The sequence below is a fragment of the Malania oleifera genome, chromosome 5 (assembly GCF_029873635.1).
Source record: "Malania oleifera isolate guangnan ecotype guangnan chromosome 5, ASM2987363v1, whole genome shotgun sequence".
Classification (NCBI taxonomy): domain Eukaryota; kingdom Viridiplantae; phylum Streptophyta; class Magnoliopsida; order Santalales; family Ximeniaceae; genus Malania; species Malania oleifera.
In genome coordinates, this window is record NC_080421.1 from 63,430,616 (window position 1) to 63,450,003 (window position 19,388).

General features: G+C 37.5%; 1 protein-coding gene and 1 long non-coding RNA gene across 2 annotated transcripts; one reads left to right on the forward strand and one right to left on the reverse strand.

The window, feature by feature from the left end:
• Window positions 1-6,801: 6,801 nt before the first annotated feature.
• On the forward strand, window positions 6,802-13,914 carry LOC131156235 (uncharacterized). The gene is made up of 2 exons (XR_009136932.1): window positions 6,802-7,680; window positions 12,947-13,914. It is a non-coding gene; the product is annotated as an uncharacterized LOC131156235 (long non-coding RNA).
• Window positions 12,516-16,327, reverse strand: LOC131156234 (flavonoid 3'-monooxygenase CYP75B137-like). The gene is made up of 3 exons (XM_058109756.1): window positions 15,258-16,327; window positions 12,927-13,555; window positions 12,516-12,738 (listed from the first exon to the last, which is right to left on the reverse strand). Exons 1-2 carry the CDS (start codon window positions 16,233-16,235, stop codon window positions 12,935-12,937), a joined length of 1,599 nt encoding a protein of 532 aa, XP_057965739.1. The 5' UTR covers window positions 16,236-16,327; the 3' UTR covers window positions 12,516-12,738; window positions 12,927-12,934.
• Window positions 16,328-19,388: the final 3,061 nt, after the last annotated feature.

Genomic DNA, 19,388 nt, shown 5'->3' on the forward strand with positions numbered 1-19,388 from the left:
GGTTTCAATACTTTGTTACGTATGTTGATGACTAATCCAAGATGACTTTGTTGTATTTAATGAAATACTTTACTAATTTTTTTTTTAATATATGTGACCTTCCTTCTCAAATAAAGACTCAATTTAATACGTCAATCAGGATACTTCGTAGTGATACTGCTAATGAGTACTTCATACAAAATTCACTACCTATAATACTAATCATAGTATGCCCAATACTTTTGTTCTCAAATAAAGACTCAATTTAAACCATGGTATATATCCAATGAGTTAGGGCATATTTATAACGTATGGTTGTTATATCGAGTTCTTTAGTTGTTGTTGACTCAATATTCTATAATATAAATAATAGTAATATGAGTATTGGAAGTCAAAAGAAAACATTTATCCAACACACTCGATATCAGTATGTTCACAACGTTACATTAACCAGTTCCATACACATCCAACCTATCAAATTACTGTAACACTTTCGACAAAGTCCCCTAAAAAAATTTAGCATTTCCATCCACGCACCTGCTTAAATAAAATATTTATCCTACACAAGGCATACCAATACGTTCACAACGTTACATTCACCACTTTCATACACATCGAACGTATCAAAGTACTATAAAAATTTCGGCAGAGTCTCCTTTACAAATTTAGCATTTCCATCCACACAACTGTTCAACGAAAACATTTATGAATTACAATTGATATCAGTATGTTCACAACATTACATCCACCAGTTACATACACATCGAAGCTATCAAAATACTATAAAAAAATTCGGCAGACTTCCCTTCGGAACATTCAACTTATCCATCCATGCACCTGTACAAAGAAAACATTTATCCACTATACGATTTGGCATACCAGTATGTTCACAATGTTACATCCACTAGTTACGTACGCATCCAAGCTACCAAATTACTATGGTGAATTAATAAATATTGAAAATTATATATAAATAATACAACGATCATTCCAATTCAGAAAGAAAAACAATATAATGTTGTAGAAATGAAATAATAGACCGTTCATCTATGCAAATGAAATAATGGACATCCTCATGTTGTACAAAAGAATTAATACAACGTTCTATATAAGTTAAAAAATGAACAAATAGATGTTTTCCGCATCTGGTAATACGATGAACTATACAAATGAAAGAATGAACAAACACGTGATGTACACATTAAGTAATGAACAAATACATGATGTACAAATGAAAGAATGAACATATACATGTTGTACCAGTCAAATAATACGACAATGATCTCCTACTCTGTTCCGCAGGAAGGTCCTCTCCGGTGTTGGGGTGGCTGTCGTCTGTGTCTGCCCTCTCTTGGCTGCTCCTCCGCATCTGGCATTTGACCTCGTCGATGTGCGACATGCCTGTCATCTCCGCGCCATAGGTAGTGGATCATCTATTTCCATGTGAAGGGGATGGGGAACTAAGTCGTACGAAGTCTCTAGACGAGTTCAAGGTGGCAACGCGGGTGCATCCACCTCATCCGCATCAAGAGGGTCATTTAGCAGGTACGACATTGACGGTGTGGTGGTAGAGTCAGACGGGGCGGCCACCTGGCTACTGGATGGGCCTGCAATATCATCGACTGTCGATGGGGCATAAGGTGCGGACGGCCTGAATACGTACTCCGCCTGTACAATGGGCGGTGAGAAGGCTGGACTCGGGGGACGACTAGAGAAAGCTGCTCGACCTCCTCGTACTGGTGATGCTCGACCTCCTCGTGCTGCTGGTGCCCGACATAGTCTAAGGATCCATCGCCCATCCTCGTAGACAACGTACAAGCCTGCTCTCACTAAATCACTCACGACGGGATCTGAAGAGAGCTGGTCTACCTGGTGTAGTATGTCCGCCTGCAGCATATGAAAAAAGGAGTTACCATATTTACAACTTAATGTAAACGCTAAAAAATTATGTACGCATTTGAGTATTCTTACGAGACTCATGTAAACCGCCGAGGTCTTGTCTACAAAGTGACGTGTGATCGACCGATACCACATGTAATATGGGTCCTCTGAACCCATCGAAACCTCTGCTTGCACTCCCTGTATGATGTACTCCCGCCAACACCTCAACATTGCCACGTGCATTGCGTGCTCGATAGCCCAATCCGTATTCCCCCAACCATGCCCATCAATCTCGTGTAGGTCATCCCCATCTACATCAACCCCCAACGTCGAAAAGCGCTTTGGAATGCCCCGTCGAAGGCCGAACTGACACATCACTTGGTTAGGGAGATGTCACTCGATAATATGAAAACGAATGAGTGGCACTCGGGCAACCCAAAGGTCCCTCCCAACTGTATAATTCGCTGGTAGGTCGGCTAAAATGTCGGCCGTGTAGGGTGACCATATGAACTGCACATAAACATATGCAAACTGTAAGAGGTGTGTAGGGATATCAAATACATATGCAACAAGGTGAGTAAACTTGAATGAGACTATACCTTGTGCTCCCGGTGCATGTCCACTCGAACTTGTACCAGGGTAGCGTATGTTGCGCCGCATTTGGCACCAACAACTGATCCCTCCACCTGTACAAAATAATACATAAGTGAGTAAACGTGACGACTAATACTTACTACGAAATATTATTCATAGTACTCATATGGCGAATGCTTTGTGAATGAACTTACTAACCTCCATGCGAGTGGAATTGGGTCAATCGGGCAACCCTTCTGGTCCCTCTCAATAAGATGCCGGACACCTCGACGTGTAGAACAGTGACAAAAACCCTGAATAGATGCTGCGAACGACCAAAATACGGATACAAATGTTACGGTATTCTCGCTACCTAGAACAAGAGTCCACCTCCACCATACTATAGTCCCAAGATTGTATGCGCACATCGCTTTCATCCATTTCGGCAACGTTTCATAGGATTTCTCCCAATCGCTGAATACTTGGGCAATTGCCTTCTGTTTGCCTAACCAAACCTTCTTATAAGAGATCGAATAGCCGAAACGACGATCTATGAACTCCTTCAATGTGGTGATCGACGTCGATGCATCTCCCCTTATCATAGTCACTATTTCTCTTGCAATAAGAGATGATGTGATTTGATATGGTCTTGTGACAGAAGTTCATTCAGACACGTGTGCAGACCACTATATTGGGTGATTTCGAATAAACAGTGTTTCATAGATACATGGCATACAATCTCCACACGCAATCGTGGTCCTTGCACCTAGCAACCCATAAATCTAGGGTAGACCGCACGACGTGGAAGTCATGGTGGGTGTGAGCGTGATACATTCGCACTGTGCCGATCAGCTGATCCTTCGATCCGAAAAGCATCCCCCTACTCAACTCAGAGGATTCATCCCAACGAGTCATGCATATAGGAAGCTCATCCACTACAATTAAATCTGCAGCATGTAGGTCAATATGACCGTACATCGGAGGCTCATCCATGAATTGGGCGTTGAATGTTACATCGAGGGGGTGGGTTCACATCATCGGGGGCCTCATTTAACCTTTCACCCATTTCTTGCTCGTGTGTGTCTTTATCTTCAAGATGAACATCGTTCGTAATGTTCATGCCCTCGTCCAATGCTTCATTCGCAATGGCGAACAATGACACTAGTCCCTCTATCGGGACGTCTTCGCAACCTCCCCGCGGATACGTGTCAGGAACAGGTGCTTCGTGAGCCAACGACTCGAATGACGATCCTGGATATTCGTAGAAATCGACCGTAGGCATACCACCAACCTCCGCACTCACATCGAGATGATGTCTTTGATGGGTGTCTTCCTCAACTTCATCCAAATGCTCGGTAGGCGCGTCTGGATGCCTAGCCGCGATTATACCCATTTGAGGAATTGTTTCGACATATAATTGCACCGTTAAATATGTCTCACCTATGCAGTGTGCGTCCAACACAATGCACAGACCATAATCATCAGATATGGGAACAACCTCGTAGAGGACTGTATTATTGTACCCTCGCAAAGGGTATCTTGCGGTCACCCACAATGCATATTGATCTGGATCAATATGCAAATATTTATATATCTTCATATATAATTTATTTAATTTACACCTATGGCCGATTCGAATTGGTCAAACTGGCAGACTACTATAACTAATACCATCTACTCCGGTTATGATCTTCCCCCCTATTTATAATAATACCGTTACTGGAGTACTATTTGAGCTTCCTGCCATTTAGATCGGCGCTCGAGAAATAAAAAAGACCTATGTAAAATAAAATTGTATGTATAAGTGTTACGTCTTACTAATAGTAATCAATAATTATTTTCACTAAGTTTAGTCATCTTATAACTTTATTATGAGCATTAAACTCTCTTATAGCTTTTAAACCTTCGAGTATATAGATTTTGGAGTGTCTTTATTTCGTTACAAAAATTTGAGACCTTAGATTTGGATTTCAATATATTTGAGTAATTTTTAATATATACATTACATTTTATTTAAATCTAATGCAAATTCACATTCAATTCTGAGGTCTCTCCAAAGATAAGGTAATAATATTTTTTATTATAAAAATATTTAATTTATATATGCATGTCAAAATGTTATTTAATTAAGTACAAATCACTTCATAAGTTAGGAAAATTCTCGCACTTTTAAAATATAGTTGAAATCTTTTTTTTACTTCATAAGTTGTGGTGATTTCTTAGGTTAACAATCTGAATAGTCAACATTTAAATAAGGAATATAGATAGTGTGTTAATTATTTATATTTTATTAATAATTAATACCTTAATAAATAAGATCAGTTTATTATATTTAATTAACAATAATCTTGTTATTAATGTATATTTACAACACATTACTATGATATAAATTAATATTACAATGAATATTACTAATTTAATTTAACATATTAATTTATTTAATGTTAATTCAAATTAATAAAGTTATGGTTACATGTAGCAACTTGGATAGTAAAACAAAAAAGGAAAATAAGAACACAACAATTAAAACTTAAAACTTCCTAATTGTAACACTTGTAATGGGTTTCAAGTGGACAAACTTTTCTAAGTATAAGGGGCAACTCAATGTAGACTAAGTAAATAATATTAACACCATGATTTATGTGAATTAACCTTTGAAGACTACTCCTACATTTGAGGGAGGAGAAAATATTTTTATTCATTATGAATCAAATAGTGATACAACAAAAATAACACTCAATGCTCGAACCTTAACTCCAACACACCTAACCTCAAGGAGAATAAAAATGTCAAAACTTATAAACATAAGAAATAAATTGTCAAATCAGGTATAGGCTAAAAGCCTAAAAACATAATAACTAGATTGTTAAATCAAATTTTAAACTAAAACACAAGCATTCAAGAAGTACGTTTAATGACATATTAGATAGGTATAAAAATTACTTGTTAAATTTATGATTATTCTTACATGAAATTGTATTTTCGTTCTAAAAACTTAAAAAAAATAAAATTGTGAAACTTCCTAGGTAGCTAAACCCCCCATTTTTTTTATTTTTTTATAAAATTCTTAGGTAGCTAAGCTCGAGGAAAATCACAAGTTAATGACATGTCGAACTTGTAAGTGTAGTTAGGATTTAAGTCAATCTATGATTATCTTTTTATTTTTTTCTATTTTTACCCAACAAACAACCCAAACATTGCCTTTTTTTTTTTTAATTATTATATATATACAGATTCTGAAAAATTCATACAAGAGTATAATTTTTGAAAAAAAAGTTGCAATTTCAGCAACAATAATTAAAATTCATAACTATTCCCAGAAAATTAATGAAAAAGATTGTTCACATTCATAACAATTAATGAAACTTTGAACAATTTCATAATATGTTAAAAATATACATAAGTTCATGGTAGGAAAAAGGTTCATACTTAATAATAATAAGTATTAATATTAAATTTAATAGCAGGAAAGGGTTCATGGTAGGAACAGGTTCACAAACATAATTATAAATAAAAATTTTCATACTTAATAATAATAATTGAAATGTATTTTGAATCTGTTATTTTGAATAATCCTCACCTCCATTCAAAATGTTATAATTTCATAACATTATAAACATAATTATAAATAATAATTTCCATACTTAATAATAATAACTGGAATACATAACTGAAATAAAAGATACACGAAATACATGGGAGCAAAATCAAAATAAAATTCAAGCAAATAAAAAAGAAAATCAGAATAATCTTAAACTCAGTGTTGGGAGTTTCCGGCAAATGCTTCCAATCAACAACAAAATAATTAAAACTTCATTCAAAATAATAGATTCAACGAAAATATAAAATATGAGTAGCAAAGGGTCACGTAGGAATCACGTACCTCATCTCCCCCTTTTATGCCTTCTCCCCAATGTTCGACGAGTAACGGACAATCTCCAACGGTCACCTGCTTTGCTTTCTGCAATATTGTCCTGCAGCTCTGCAAAGTGAACAATCCTCTCTTCCTGGTTCGTCCGCGAGCACAGACAAGGAAGAAATTGAATTTCGAAGCAAATCTCATTGGTTCAAACGCTGGGTGGTTAAGCATTTAATGTTTCCAACAAAATCTCGCTACATGAAGTAGCCAGATTTGCCACGTGTCCACCGAACTAAAGCTTATCCTGATTAAATCTCGCTATTTGGAGTAACAAGATTTGCCGCGCGTCCGCTGCACCATCCTTCATCCAAAGTAAATCTAGCTATTCCAAGTAGCGAGATTACGTTAGAGTACTTCCCAGAATGTGGTATTATTTAATATATAATTTTTTAAAAAAGTTAAAACTGGAAAACACTCTCCTAAAGGATACTCCATAAAAAAATGATATTGTGGGGGAGTTGGAAGCTCTCATCACTGTCTAGGAGGACGCTCCCCAAGGCTGATTCCACGTTCACTGATTTTTTATTACGCAGTCTATGGGACGCAAATCCTACAAGTATGTGGTGAACCTCACAAAGATTCCAATCCTGAAAAAGAATATTGATATTGCTGGATTTCATCGAGGGTAAGGGAGAAAATCGATCCACCTGGATCAAGAAGAAGCCGAAGCATGTATTTGCAGAGGTAGTTTGAGAGGTCCAAAGGAATTCGAGCAGAAGGAAGGTTTCCTTGGATCTAGGTTTGAAGAAGATCCAGATCGGAAAGGTGAGGGATTTTTGTGAATTGATTACTGAAGGGGCAGATGGGGATGGTGATTTCATCTCATTTGTTACTTTGGAAAATTTGCAAAAGGGAGCTACGGCTTGCAGTAGCAGTAGCAGTTCTGTTCGAACTGAGGAGCTGGTAGTTTGGCAAGATTTCGAATTCCGTTTTGCTATGGGGTTGAATGAAAATCCCTCTGTAGCTTTGTTCAGTGTCTCGGCGAAAACTTGGATATGTAAGGATTACAGTTCCGATGGTGGGGATGATCAGAATTTGATGCCGGGATGGTTGTTCAACTCCACATGATGATTCTGGGTTGGATGTTTTCCCTCTGGAAGTAGATCAGAATTTGATTAAGGAATTTTTTTTTTTTTTTGGATTATTCTACGCGTTCGTTTTACGATTTACGTGACTAATCCTACACCCTTGAAGTTGATTTCACAACTCCAAAGGAAGTGTAAATTCAAGAATCCAGTGACGAAAATGAGCCCGAAAGGATATAAACACCTTACCTCGTATGAAAGGCGCTTTTGGAGCCCGCATTACAGCCTGAACCACACCCTGAGGTAATAGAGGTTTACTTTGTTTCGTTCATTTTCACTGGATTTTTTGTTGATTGTCCGGATTTGGGGGTTGATTTGTCCTCAGCTCCGTTCTGAGATTTATCACAGTTCGGTGTTTCATATTCTTCTTGTTTGTTTCATCACAGTTCAGAGTTGCCTTTCTAGTTCATTCATCTTGTTTGGTTCAATCACAGTTCGGTGTTGTCTTTCTGGTCGAAATCCCTCATTTTTCGATTGGATTTTTGCGTTGAGTTGTTTTTGTTATTCATTCTGTTCGGCAGCTCCTCTCATCGTTCTTGTTCGGCGGTTCTGTTCATCACTCACAGTTTTTGATTGGAGTTGGTGTTTCATTGATTCTACTATTCATGCAGTTTGTGGTCCGCGTGTCACTCCTTTCTGTGTTCCGCGTGACATTTTTTTATTCAAAATATTTCCTTGCTCATCAATGCCAGTTCGGCGCAATTTCCGAATTGGAGTGGGTTCCTTTGACCGTCTAGTGTTTCATGCAGAGTTTTTTTTTTTTTTCCCATTTATCATTTTTAAAAAATATATATATTAAATAATATATATATATATATATATATATATATTTTAAAAATAATTCCCTCTAACGTAATCGGAGATTTGTAATGTGTCACTTTGAAAATTATTCTTCTAAAATAAATATTATTTAATATATTTACAGGAATAGGCCAAACTAGACCCTTCCACTCCCTTTGCCATCCCTGTACGTCAGCCACTCCCGATAAAAATTTTTCTGTGTCTTCTAGCCCATTTAACAACTGCCGCCACCTTGGCAAATCTTCTTTCAAAACTTCCAATTCTTGTGGCTCAAAAGCAAGATCCTTGGTCAATGCCAAGGAAAAAGCTTGTTTCCCATCTTTTTCCCCCTCTTGTTCTTGACGTATTTTAGAAACAACATTCATGTCATTGTGCAAATTGGACTGAACTAAAATTTTTTCTTCAATTGTGACAAAACTACTGAGATATATAAGACGATAAGATATATACACATAAAAAATGAGTAAAATAAAAAGAGAAAACCCATAAATATTTAACAAAGAAATAATAATAAATTATTTTTCTTTGGGGGTGGCTGACGTACAAGGATGGCAGAGGGAGTGGAAGGGTCTAGTCTGACCTGCTCCTGGTGCATCGAGAAACGCCAAAGTGCATTAATCCAACACATGAAAGCACTTTCCAAAAAAACACTTTAAATAATATATTTTTCTGAATTTTTTTTTAAAAATATATATTAAATAATATATTTTTTAGGAAAATAATTCCCGGAGTGACACGTAACAAATCTTGCAACTTGAAGTAGCGAGATTTGTTTAAATCTCCCTATTTGAAGTAGTGAGATTTGTTTAAATCTTGCTACTTCAAGTAGCGAGATTACGTTAGAGTCATTTTGGAAATTATTTCTCAAAAAAATGTATTATTTAATATATATTAAAAAAAAAAAGATAAATTCGGAAAAAACTAGTTTCATGCATTCGGTTGTCTGCAGGGCATCAATTCCAATTTTCCATTAGGGTTGGTGTTTCGATCAGTGGTCCGCGTAAGTTGTTGTTCCGAAAATGTTTTGTCAGTTGTTGTTTTTCCTCGTTTCAAAAGTTTACCTCCAACCAGTTTGAATTCAAATCTTGAATTGCTTATGGGTTGCTAATTGCTCCATACGGTTGATAGTAGGCCACTATTCGATGTGATTGGATGTACGGTGGAAGAATTGTTCAGTGTGTTGTAGTGTTGGGTGGTATGCGTGGCATTTTTGCCCCCACGGGCATGGCACAGTGGAAAGCACGGGGCAAGCATTGGGGTTCATTTCCTGATTGATGCTCCTAGTTGTATCCTCTCAATCTCTGGGTAAAGGGTCTTGGGTGAAGTGTCCTAGGATTTGAGTATGAGCCTTAGGGTTCGTTTCTTGGTTGATTCTCCTAGTTGTTTCCTCCCAGTCTCTAGGTGAAGGGTCTTGGTGAAGTGTCATAGGCTTTGAGTGTGAGCTTTGGGGTTCGATTTTTGGTTGATGCTCCCAATTTTATCCTCCTAGTCTCTAGGTGGGTCTAGGGTGAAGTGTCTTAGGCTTCAAGGATGTTTCTTATTGATCTTGCTACTGTTTTGGAGTTTTCATTGGGTATGCCCAGTTTTGATTGTGTTGTTACTTTTTAGATGGAGTTTTGGATTGCTTGTGTTTGAGTCGGTTGTTTGTTTGCCTGGCTATAGGCTTTTGATGTAACTTTGTTCTTGCTCTCGGTGGCCTTATGGTTTGCCCTTTTGATTGTATTGCTTTGCAATTATGGTGGGGACTTGACTTCCCCTTTTCCTGGGTATGTCTAGTGTATACTGTACATATCCATTTGATCAATATAATTTACCCTTTACTAATAAAAAAAAATGATATTGTGGCATACAAAGTTGATAGTACTTGTACTACTTAGAGATTTACAATGTCTTAGGGTCCTAGACAATCAAGTTTTAATAAAACAACACCGACTACGTACATCCAACTACCAAAATCAATAGTCAAGACTATTTGTGATATGTTAGACAGATTTTTGAACCTTTTTTAGCTAAATTTGATCAATTGAAGAGTCATGTCATGTGTTTTGTTGATTTTTTGAGTCTGATATCTGATTTTAATTATGACAAACTGCATGTTACTAATGTATTTATGCCTAAGTATTTGAACATGTTAATCATTCAAATCACACATATGAAAGTGAAGTGGAAGCCAAAAAGGACTTAAAACACATTATCATGGTTGATTCCATGAAAAGTCAAGAGCAAAAGAAGAAGATATTTGTTTTAATTATATATGTATTTTTGTTTCATTATTTGGTCTGTTATAATTTATGGTCTGTAATAACTACATCACATGCATAATGAGTATTTATGCTTAATATGATTGTAAATTGACCATAGGGAACCAAATGACTGTAGGACACCCTTTGGTCGACCGATGCCGAATTTTTAGGGTTAGCTCAAAGACTTTAGAGAGACCCCAGGTCTTTGCATAATCACTTAGGAAAATCCCCTCAATTCTATAAGTTATCATCTATGCAATAAGGGGTAAAAATATGACTTAGGTTCTAAAATGAAAGGGGTTCAGGCAACCGAACTTGTGCGTTGAAAACGCCTCGGTCGACCAAACATGTGAAAAGTCAAAATGTTGACTAAAAGTTGGGCGATCGAACCAAAATGAAGTGAACGTTCTTGGTCAACCGAACTTTTATTATTGACTTTTCCAACAACCTGGGAGCCCGAAATGCATATTTAAAATACCCTTGGGCGACCGAACTTGAGTCCAGGCGACCGAACCTCAGATATTTTGAAAAATCGCCTTGGCCAGTAGATCGAACTTATTTTTAGGCACCCGAACATGGAAAAATCACTTTTTCTCATGTGCATGTTCGGGCGACCAAACCTATGGCTCAGTCGATCGAAACTCTCAGGTTGGCCAAAATTTTACCACGAGTTAATAAGGGTAAATGATGGTTAATTGGCTTAAACATATTTTAAACAATTCTAATAATTCCCTTTATGTCCCCAACGGTCAAAATTTTGGGCATCTATATATATATATATATATATATATATATATGGGTTTATTTGTCCTAATTAAGTATGGATTAGCAAGTAGATTAGCCAAATATTCTCTCAAATTTTTTCTACATTTTTTTTTTTTTTTTGCACATCTTTTAAAAACAAGCATACATTTCAACTCTCTTATAATCTTGCATTGCCAAACCTTTTAAAAGAAGAGTGAGCTCCATCTATTCATCCTATTCACTTGCAAACTCATTGCAACATGAAGAGTGATTGTGTTGCATTGTTGTGAGCTTACCTTCATATACTTCAAAAGATTAAACTCACTCATACTCAGCATTTTGAAAAATCTTTTGAGAGTATGTTTAGAAAGTTTTCCAAAGCATTCATTCAAAACATCATTTGAGAAAATTTAGCATAGCTTGTAAACTTTGACATCTTCATTCCCAGATCTAAAAGCTTGCTTAAATTATTTGACAAAGCTTGTTTTGCAAGTTTAAACCCTAGTCTCTATTGTTCTTATTATCTGATAAATATCTATTGAGATTTTTACTTAGGGTTACATTGCTCCTTTGATTATGTTTAATTGCTAGATTATTTGAATCAAAGGAATTCACTCTCACGTATATATAAGTATATACCCATTGGTTGAGAGTTGAAATATTGCTTAACCCAATCTCACTTGAGCATAAATATCCCATCATATGTGAGTGCATTAATTGATTGTGCGTGGTGGTACATATTTGCTTAGTGTAAGAAGCATATTTGTTTGTATAAAAATTTTCATATTTATTGTATTTCTGATGTGTGGTCGGAAGAAGGAGACTTGCCCTGTAAAAAGTCCTGAACTAGTTTAGACCCGATTAAGAGAACTAGGTACACCATCCTAGTAAGATGTTATATTAGGTGCCGCTCCACCCGTTAAGCGAGCCATAGTAGAATCATCTTACTTGTGAGCTTGAGGCGGGGATGTAGGCAGTATTGACCGAACCCCGATAACATATTTGGTGCAGACTTTACTTTTTTGCACTTTCAATTTTAGAACATGTATGTTTTGTGTTTGATTTATTATATGCAGTACATGTGTTTGATTAATTGAATATCTTATTGGGTTTATAATTATATATAAAGACCCTAAGCTTGTGTAATACTATTTGTGGAGTTAAAATTGACTTAAGAGAAAAGTTTTAAATACCCAATTCACCACCCTCTTGAGAATACACCAATTCCAACATATTTGAAAGGGAAAATTTTATATGTTTGATTTCGATTGTGCGAATTTAGAAAAGATATAAACAAAATTACATTTGTGTTTCATTTAAATTCAAACAAATTAAAATATAAGTCTAGAAAATTATGATTCCAAACACAACCTCCAAGATTCTTCCTAGATTTGCAAGGAGAGTAAAAAAAAATTATAATTATATGCATCATTAATAGGAGTACGTTAGAGAAAAAAAAAATGACATAAAAAGGTCGAGATCGCAAGTTTAACGGCAGAGGCCACAACCCTAGCTGCATGAAACACATGAGAAAATATTAGGTATATTGAGTGTGCACGCTAAAACCAACATGATTTCACCATTTGTATATATTTTAACTAAATTAATTAATTTTAATTTTTTTTATATACATAATGAAATCATATTAGTTTGGGATGTAATAATTTCTCAAAACAAAAACCTAACAGCTTCTTTGTGTACCTTATTTCTCATGCATATAGCGCTGGATCAGACAATCTCGGCGTAGGAATCACCACAAGAGGAGTCTTCTTCTTCAAGACAATGCCAAACTTCTCCGAAAGGTCCAACGTCTCCCCTTCAGGAATTTTCCAGTCAAAGGAATGCAGAAGCGAAGCAAGGGAAAACATCACCATCCGCTCAGCCATTGCTATCCCTGCACAAATCCTTCGCCCAGACCCAAACGGGATGTAACTGAAGCCGCCGCCATCGTCATCCCATTTGCCACCAAAGAACCTCTCCGGGTTAAACTCCGACGGGTTTTCCCAAATGCAAGAGTCTCTGTGTATTGCCCAGGCGTTGACGAAGACTCGGGCGCCCTTGGGAATGTGGTATCCCCCGACGGTGCATGACTGGCTTGGACAGTGAGGAACCAGCAGCGGAAGCACCGGGTGCAACCGCAGAATCTCTTTCATCACGGCCTGCAAATACGGTAGCTTGTGAATGTGGCATTCGTCTACTGTGCTGTCTTTGCCCACGACTGCGTCCAATTCTTCTTGTGCGTTTCGCATCAATTCTGGTTTGTTGATTAGTTCCGCCATGGCAAACTCCACTGTGCTGGAGCTTGTGTCAGTGCTACCCACCACCATATCCTTTCCACGTACGTTCAGACGTTCAATGACACGTGTACAGCATTATGGAAAATTTACCATTCTTCAATTCATTGAACATAGTAGGAAGAACTTTAAGAAAAAGTTAATAATTATTGGATTGACATCATCCTCATCCTAATTAAAATATAGTGTAGATAAGATCAAATTTTAAGTTAAATTTGTCTAACAAGTGAATAGGCTTTCAATGATTTTATTTGTATTTATTTAGTTTTACTTTTTTAAAGTCTAATGTAAAGACAAGAGAATAGTTGAAGCAGGTGGGTGCACTCTATTTCCTATATATATACTTTTCTCCTGCCATGTGTGCCAATGATGATTACAACCTATGCATTATAACCTTACTCTTGTTTATATGTATGTTACAAAAAAAGATTGGAGTCATTTTAAACATTTTCTTTGCAACGAAATTATTAGCAAACTTTATATATATGTTATTTTTTTATGTATATATATAAATATGCACGCCTGTATTATCATTTTCTCCTAAATTATGAGTAACTTATTCTTTCATTTTTCTCAATTCCTTTCAAAACTTTTCAGAATGCATCTATCTAAAAGGAGGAGCATGTAATGAAACATGACTCCTATTTTAAGTTCTCTCCTATTTTAAGTCATATGCACATTTTCCCTTCTATTCAACCTATCTGATTTCTCTAAAAACTATTTTATTTTTTATGATGATAAACTGAATAAGAAGAATACAAATTAAGTAATTAATGAATGAAATTTTACTAGGTTTTAAAGGGCTAAGTAAAACATATGCTCATACCCACATTTAATATATAAATGAATAATAACGAGTGCCCATTAAATTACTCTCTAAAATAGGACTAACATTTCATACATATATTTATCCCTAGAACTTTAATTTGCCTAATCATTTGTCCTAAACTAACTTCCAATTTTTTATTTTTTTCAATTTCGTCTATTTTTAGTTTTAGTTGTGGATTTTGGACAGCAACCTATACCAATTACCATGTTGAATAAGTAAATGTACTAAGTAGTTCCTAATAGTTAAACTTTATGTACCAAAATTTGGGGACAAGTGTGAAAACTCAATTAATGATTTGGGGACTGTTGGTGCAATAGTTTGTAGTTCTATTTAAAATCCTCAATTAAGGCTTGGTCAAGAGATTAAAAAAAAAAAATGATGAAGACTAATGTTTGGGGACAAAATTAAATCACTTTAAAAGTTTAGGATTGCTGGTGAAATAAATTGAAACTTAAAAATAAGTGTGAAATTAATATTCATAGTAATTTAGGAACTATGGGTTGAATTTACCTTATTTAATTTTTTGTACAAAAATTAGTAACGTAGATTGAGTTTTTGTGAAAAATCTCACTATGTGTTTAGGAGAAGCCTTGGATTTAAATATGCATGGTTTTAGATAAGATATCATACAAAATCATAATTTCATTCAAATTCATATAAATTTAAATCTAAAATTTAAAATTTATGCTTCCAAACTCAATTTTATAATTTTTGTTTTAAAAAAATCATAAGAGGTAGCTACTTTCTTAGCAAATTTGAAGAGATTTAAATATTGTTTGTCCCTAAATTTATATAAATTTATACAGATTATAAAATTATATTCAGTTTAATTTAACTCCATATAAATTCAAATTCAATCAAAACTCTACGTTTACGTTTTGATTTTAGTGTAAACTGAAATAGACGTACCATAAGCAAGGCTTTGAGGTGGTCCATCGTGAATGGAACTTTGGTGTCTCCTTCTTCCTTCACCCGTAGTAAGACCTGCAAAAAATCCTTGATCTCTTCGTCCTTATTCCCTGCTTCGCGCCCACCCTGTCCCTCAATCCTCAGCCGTTGATCAATAAGGGAATTGAAGATCACATCAAACCGCAGGGCCAGTCCCTTCATCCGCTTCTTGATGCCCTGCAAATCAAACCGGCCCAAACCTGGGAAAAAATCCGAGATGTTGGGCTTCCCCATTAGCTCAGTCATCTCCGTCACCACCTGCCGGAACTCCGCCCCCAGGCTCTTGCTCCCGTCTCCCTTCACCGTATCCCCCCAAATCATGTTCATAATCACGTTTAGCACTGTCAGAAACATTTGTTCACCCACCATCATGGGGGACCCGACCCTACTGTATATATAACCCACGGTTTTCCGAATCTCTCGACGTCGGAGCTCGTAGACGCCGTTGAGCGCGGCGCTGCCAAGCATCTCCCGCACGCAGATCTTCCTCAGCATCCGCCACTCGGGCCCATACTGACTCCACGCTATATCGCGACCGCCGTACGACGCCGCAGCCGCCGCCGCCGGTACGTCGCGGTTGGCGAAGATGGCGTCGTGTTCTTTGAGCACCTCGCGGGCGGCGGCCGGCGAGCTTATCACGACCACGATTTTGTTGCCTAGCCGGAGCTTTATGACAGGGCCGTAGGCCTGAGCGAGGCCTGCGAAGTAGGTGTGGAGCTCGGCGTCGAGGAACGGGAGGTTACCGACCACCGGCAAGCCGAGGGGACCAGGCGGCGACGGTGGGGCTCCGAAAGTCTTCTTGGAGAAGATCCAAACGTACCGGGAAACTGCAACTGCGGCCAAGACTAAGGGGAGAATCCCTAGCGCCAGCTCCTCCATGTTACTCGAGGGAGTTTCAAACCACCATGAATTCCGGAGGGATTGAGAGATGGATGTCATGATTTTTTTTTTCTTGGATTGTGATTGCTCATTGACTTTTGTGGTGTAGAAGTTGGGAAAGCAGTGATCACTCAATCTTTTATATCATTTTTATAATGTTGAAGTTTCATTTTTATGATGTAGAAGTTTGAGTTTTTTTAATTTATTATTATTTTATAATAAAATAATAAAAAATACTTTGAGCCGTTTTAAGGCTTAGGTAATATCGCAAATGGTTCAGTGAGATTTGTATGGACATTTGCATGGATGTGTTTTTTCCTCTCCCGGCGCATTTAGTTTGTTGTTGGCAAAAATCGGCGAATCTCCCATTATTCACAGCTGCTTCTGCCACTGCTGCATCTCTCTCTCTCTCCCTCTCTCCCATCTTTGGCTTGACAAGATCCCTATATCTGGGTTGAACCTAAACACTGTCTGTCATGTACCCCACAACAAAGCCGTCTCTCTCCGGCCTCGCGCAAGGCAGCTCCGTCCTAGTCTTCCTCGTCACCGCCCATCGCCCCAACTCCAAAGTCGTCTTCTCCTCTTATCATTGCTTCCTTGTTTTTCAATTAACTTCTCGACATTTTCTCCACTCTCTGACATTTCCTTTTCTGATGTTTTCCAAGGGAAAGTAGTGGTGGCTCATTCTTTTATCGGATTTTTATGGTATAGAAGTTGGAGTTTTTTCCCATTTTATTATTATTTTGTATTAATGTAGTAAAAAATACTTTATTTGGGAAAATTTTTCCCGTTTTAAGGCTTACGTAATCTCGCAGATAGTTCTGCGAGATTTGCATGGACATTTGCATCGATTTGTTTTCTCCCCTCCTAACGCATTTAGTTTGTGGTTGGCACAAATCGAAGAATCTTCCATTCTTCGCAACTGCTTCTACCACTGTTGCATCTCTGTCTCTCTCTGTCTCTCTCTCTCTGTCTCTCTCTCTCTCCCTCTCATTCCCATCTCTGGCTTAATAAGATCCCCATATCCGGGTTGAACCCAAACACTGTCCGTCACGTACCCCATAGCGACGACGTCTCTCTTCGGCCTCGCGCAAGGCAGTTGCCTTCTGTTCCTCCTCGTCACCGCCCATCACCCCAACTCAAAAGTTGTCTTCTCCTCTTGTCATTGTTTTCTTGTTTTTCAATTAACTTCTCGACATTTTCTCCACTCTCTGACATTTCCTTCTCTAATGTTTTCCAATGGAAAGTTTTGGTGGCTCACTCTTTTATTTGATTTTTACGGTGTAGAATTGGAGTCTTTTCCCATTTTATTATTATTTTATAATAAAATAGTAAAAAAAAAAAAACTTTGTTAGGGAAAAATTTTCCCGTTTTAAGGCTTACTTAATCTCGCAGATGGCTCTGTGAGATTTGCATGGATATTTGCATAGACATTTTTTCCCCCTCGGCGCATTTAGTTTATTGTTGGCACAAATCAGAGAATCTCCCATTATTCGCAACTGCTTCTGCCACTGTTGCATCTTGGGCTGTCTCTCTCTCTCTCTCTCTCTCTCTCTCTCTCCCTCTCATTCCCATATCTGGCTTGACAAGATCCCCATAACTGGGTTGAACCCAAACACTGTCCGTCATGTACCCCAAAACGTTGTCATCTCTTTCCGTCCTCGCGCAAGGCAGCTCCTTCCTGGTCCTTCTCGTCACTGCCCATCACACTAACTCCAAAGTCCTCGTTTGCTTTTATCATGGCCCTCTTGTTTTTCAATTAACATCTTCACATTTTCCCCACTCTCCGACATTTCCTTCTCTGATGTTTTCCAACGGAAAGTAGTGGAGGCTCACTCTTTTATCCGATTTTTATGGTGTAGAAGTTCGAGTTTTTTCCCATTTTATTAATATTTTATAATAAAATAGTAAAAAAATACTTAGTTTGGGAAACATTTTTCTGTTTTAAGGCTTATGTAATCTCGCAGATGGTTATACGATATTTGCATGGACGTTTTTTTCCCCCTCCCGGTGCATTTAGTTTGTTGTTGGCACAAATCGAGAAATCTCCCATTATTCGCAACTGCTTCTTCCATTGCTGCATCTCTGTCTCAGTCTCTCTCTCTCTCTCTCTCTCTCTCTCTCTCTCTCTCTCTCTCTCTCTCTCATTCCCTCTCCCTCTCCCTCTCATTCCCATCTCTGGCTTGACAAGATCCCCATATCCGGTTTGAACCCAAACATTGTCCATCATGTACCCCACAATGACGCTGTCTCTTTCCGACCTCGTGTAGGGTAGCTCCCCCCTTGTCCTCCTCATTACCGCCCATCACCTCAACTACATAGTTGTCTTCTCCTCTTATCATCGCTTGCTTGTTTTTCAATTAACTTCCCGACATTTTCCCCACTCTTTGACATTTACTTCTTTGATGTTTTCCAAGGGAAAGCAGTGGTGGCTCATTCTTTTATTTGATTTTTATGGTGTATAAGTTGGAGTTTTTTTCCATTTTATTATTATTTTATAATAAAATAGTAAAAAATACTTTAAAAAAAAAAATTTCCGTTTTAAGGCTTATGTAATCTCGCAGATGGTTCCGCATGATTTGGATGGACATTTGATTGGACGTGCATGTTTTTCCCCCTCCTGGCGCATTTAGTTTGTTGTTGGCACAAATCGGAGAATCTCCCATTATTTGCAGCTGCTTCTGCCACTTCTGCATCTCTTGCTCTCTCTCTCTCTCTCTCTCTCTCTCTCTCTCTCTCTCTCTCTCTCTCTCACACACACACACACACACACACACACACACATTCCAATACCCGGCTTGACAAGATCCCCATATCCGAATTGAACCCAAACACTATCCATCACGTATCCCACAACAACATCGTCTCTCTTCGGCCTCGTACAAAACAGCTCCCTCCTAGTCCTCCTCCTCACCGCCCATCATTCGAACTCCAAAGTCGTCTTCTCCTCTTATCATCGCTTGCTTGTTTTTCAATTAACTTCAAGATTTTTTCTCCACTCTCCGACATTTCCTTCTCTGATGCTTTCCAAGGGAAAGTAGTGGTGACTCATTCTTTTATCTGATTTTTATGGTGTAGAAGTTGGAGTTTTTTCCCATTTTATTATTATTTTATAATAAAATAGTAAAAAATACTTTGTTTGGGAAAAATTTTCCCGTTTCAAGGCTTATGTAATCTCACAGATTGTTATACGTGATTTGCATGGACGTGTTT

Coding starts and splice junctions, on each gene's coding strand:
- LOC131156234 (XM_058109756.1), bottom strand. CDS start 16,235: ATGACATCCATCTCTCAATCCCTCCGGAATTCATGGTGGTTTGAAACT. Junction 13,556..15,257: donor ACCTCAAAGCCTTGCTTATG/GTACGTCTATTT, acceptor GTACGTGGAAAG/GATATGGTGGTGGGTAGCAC.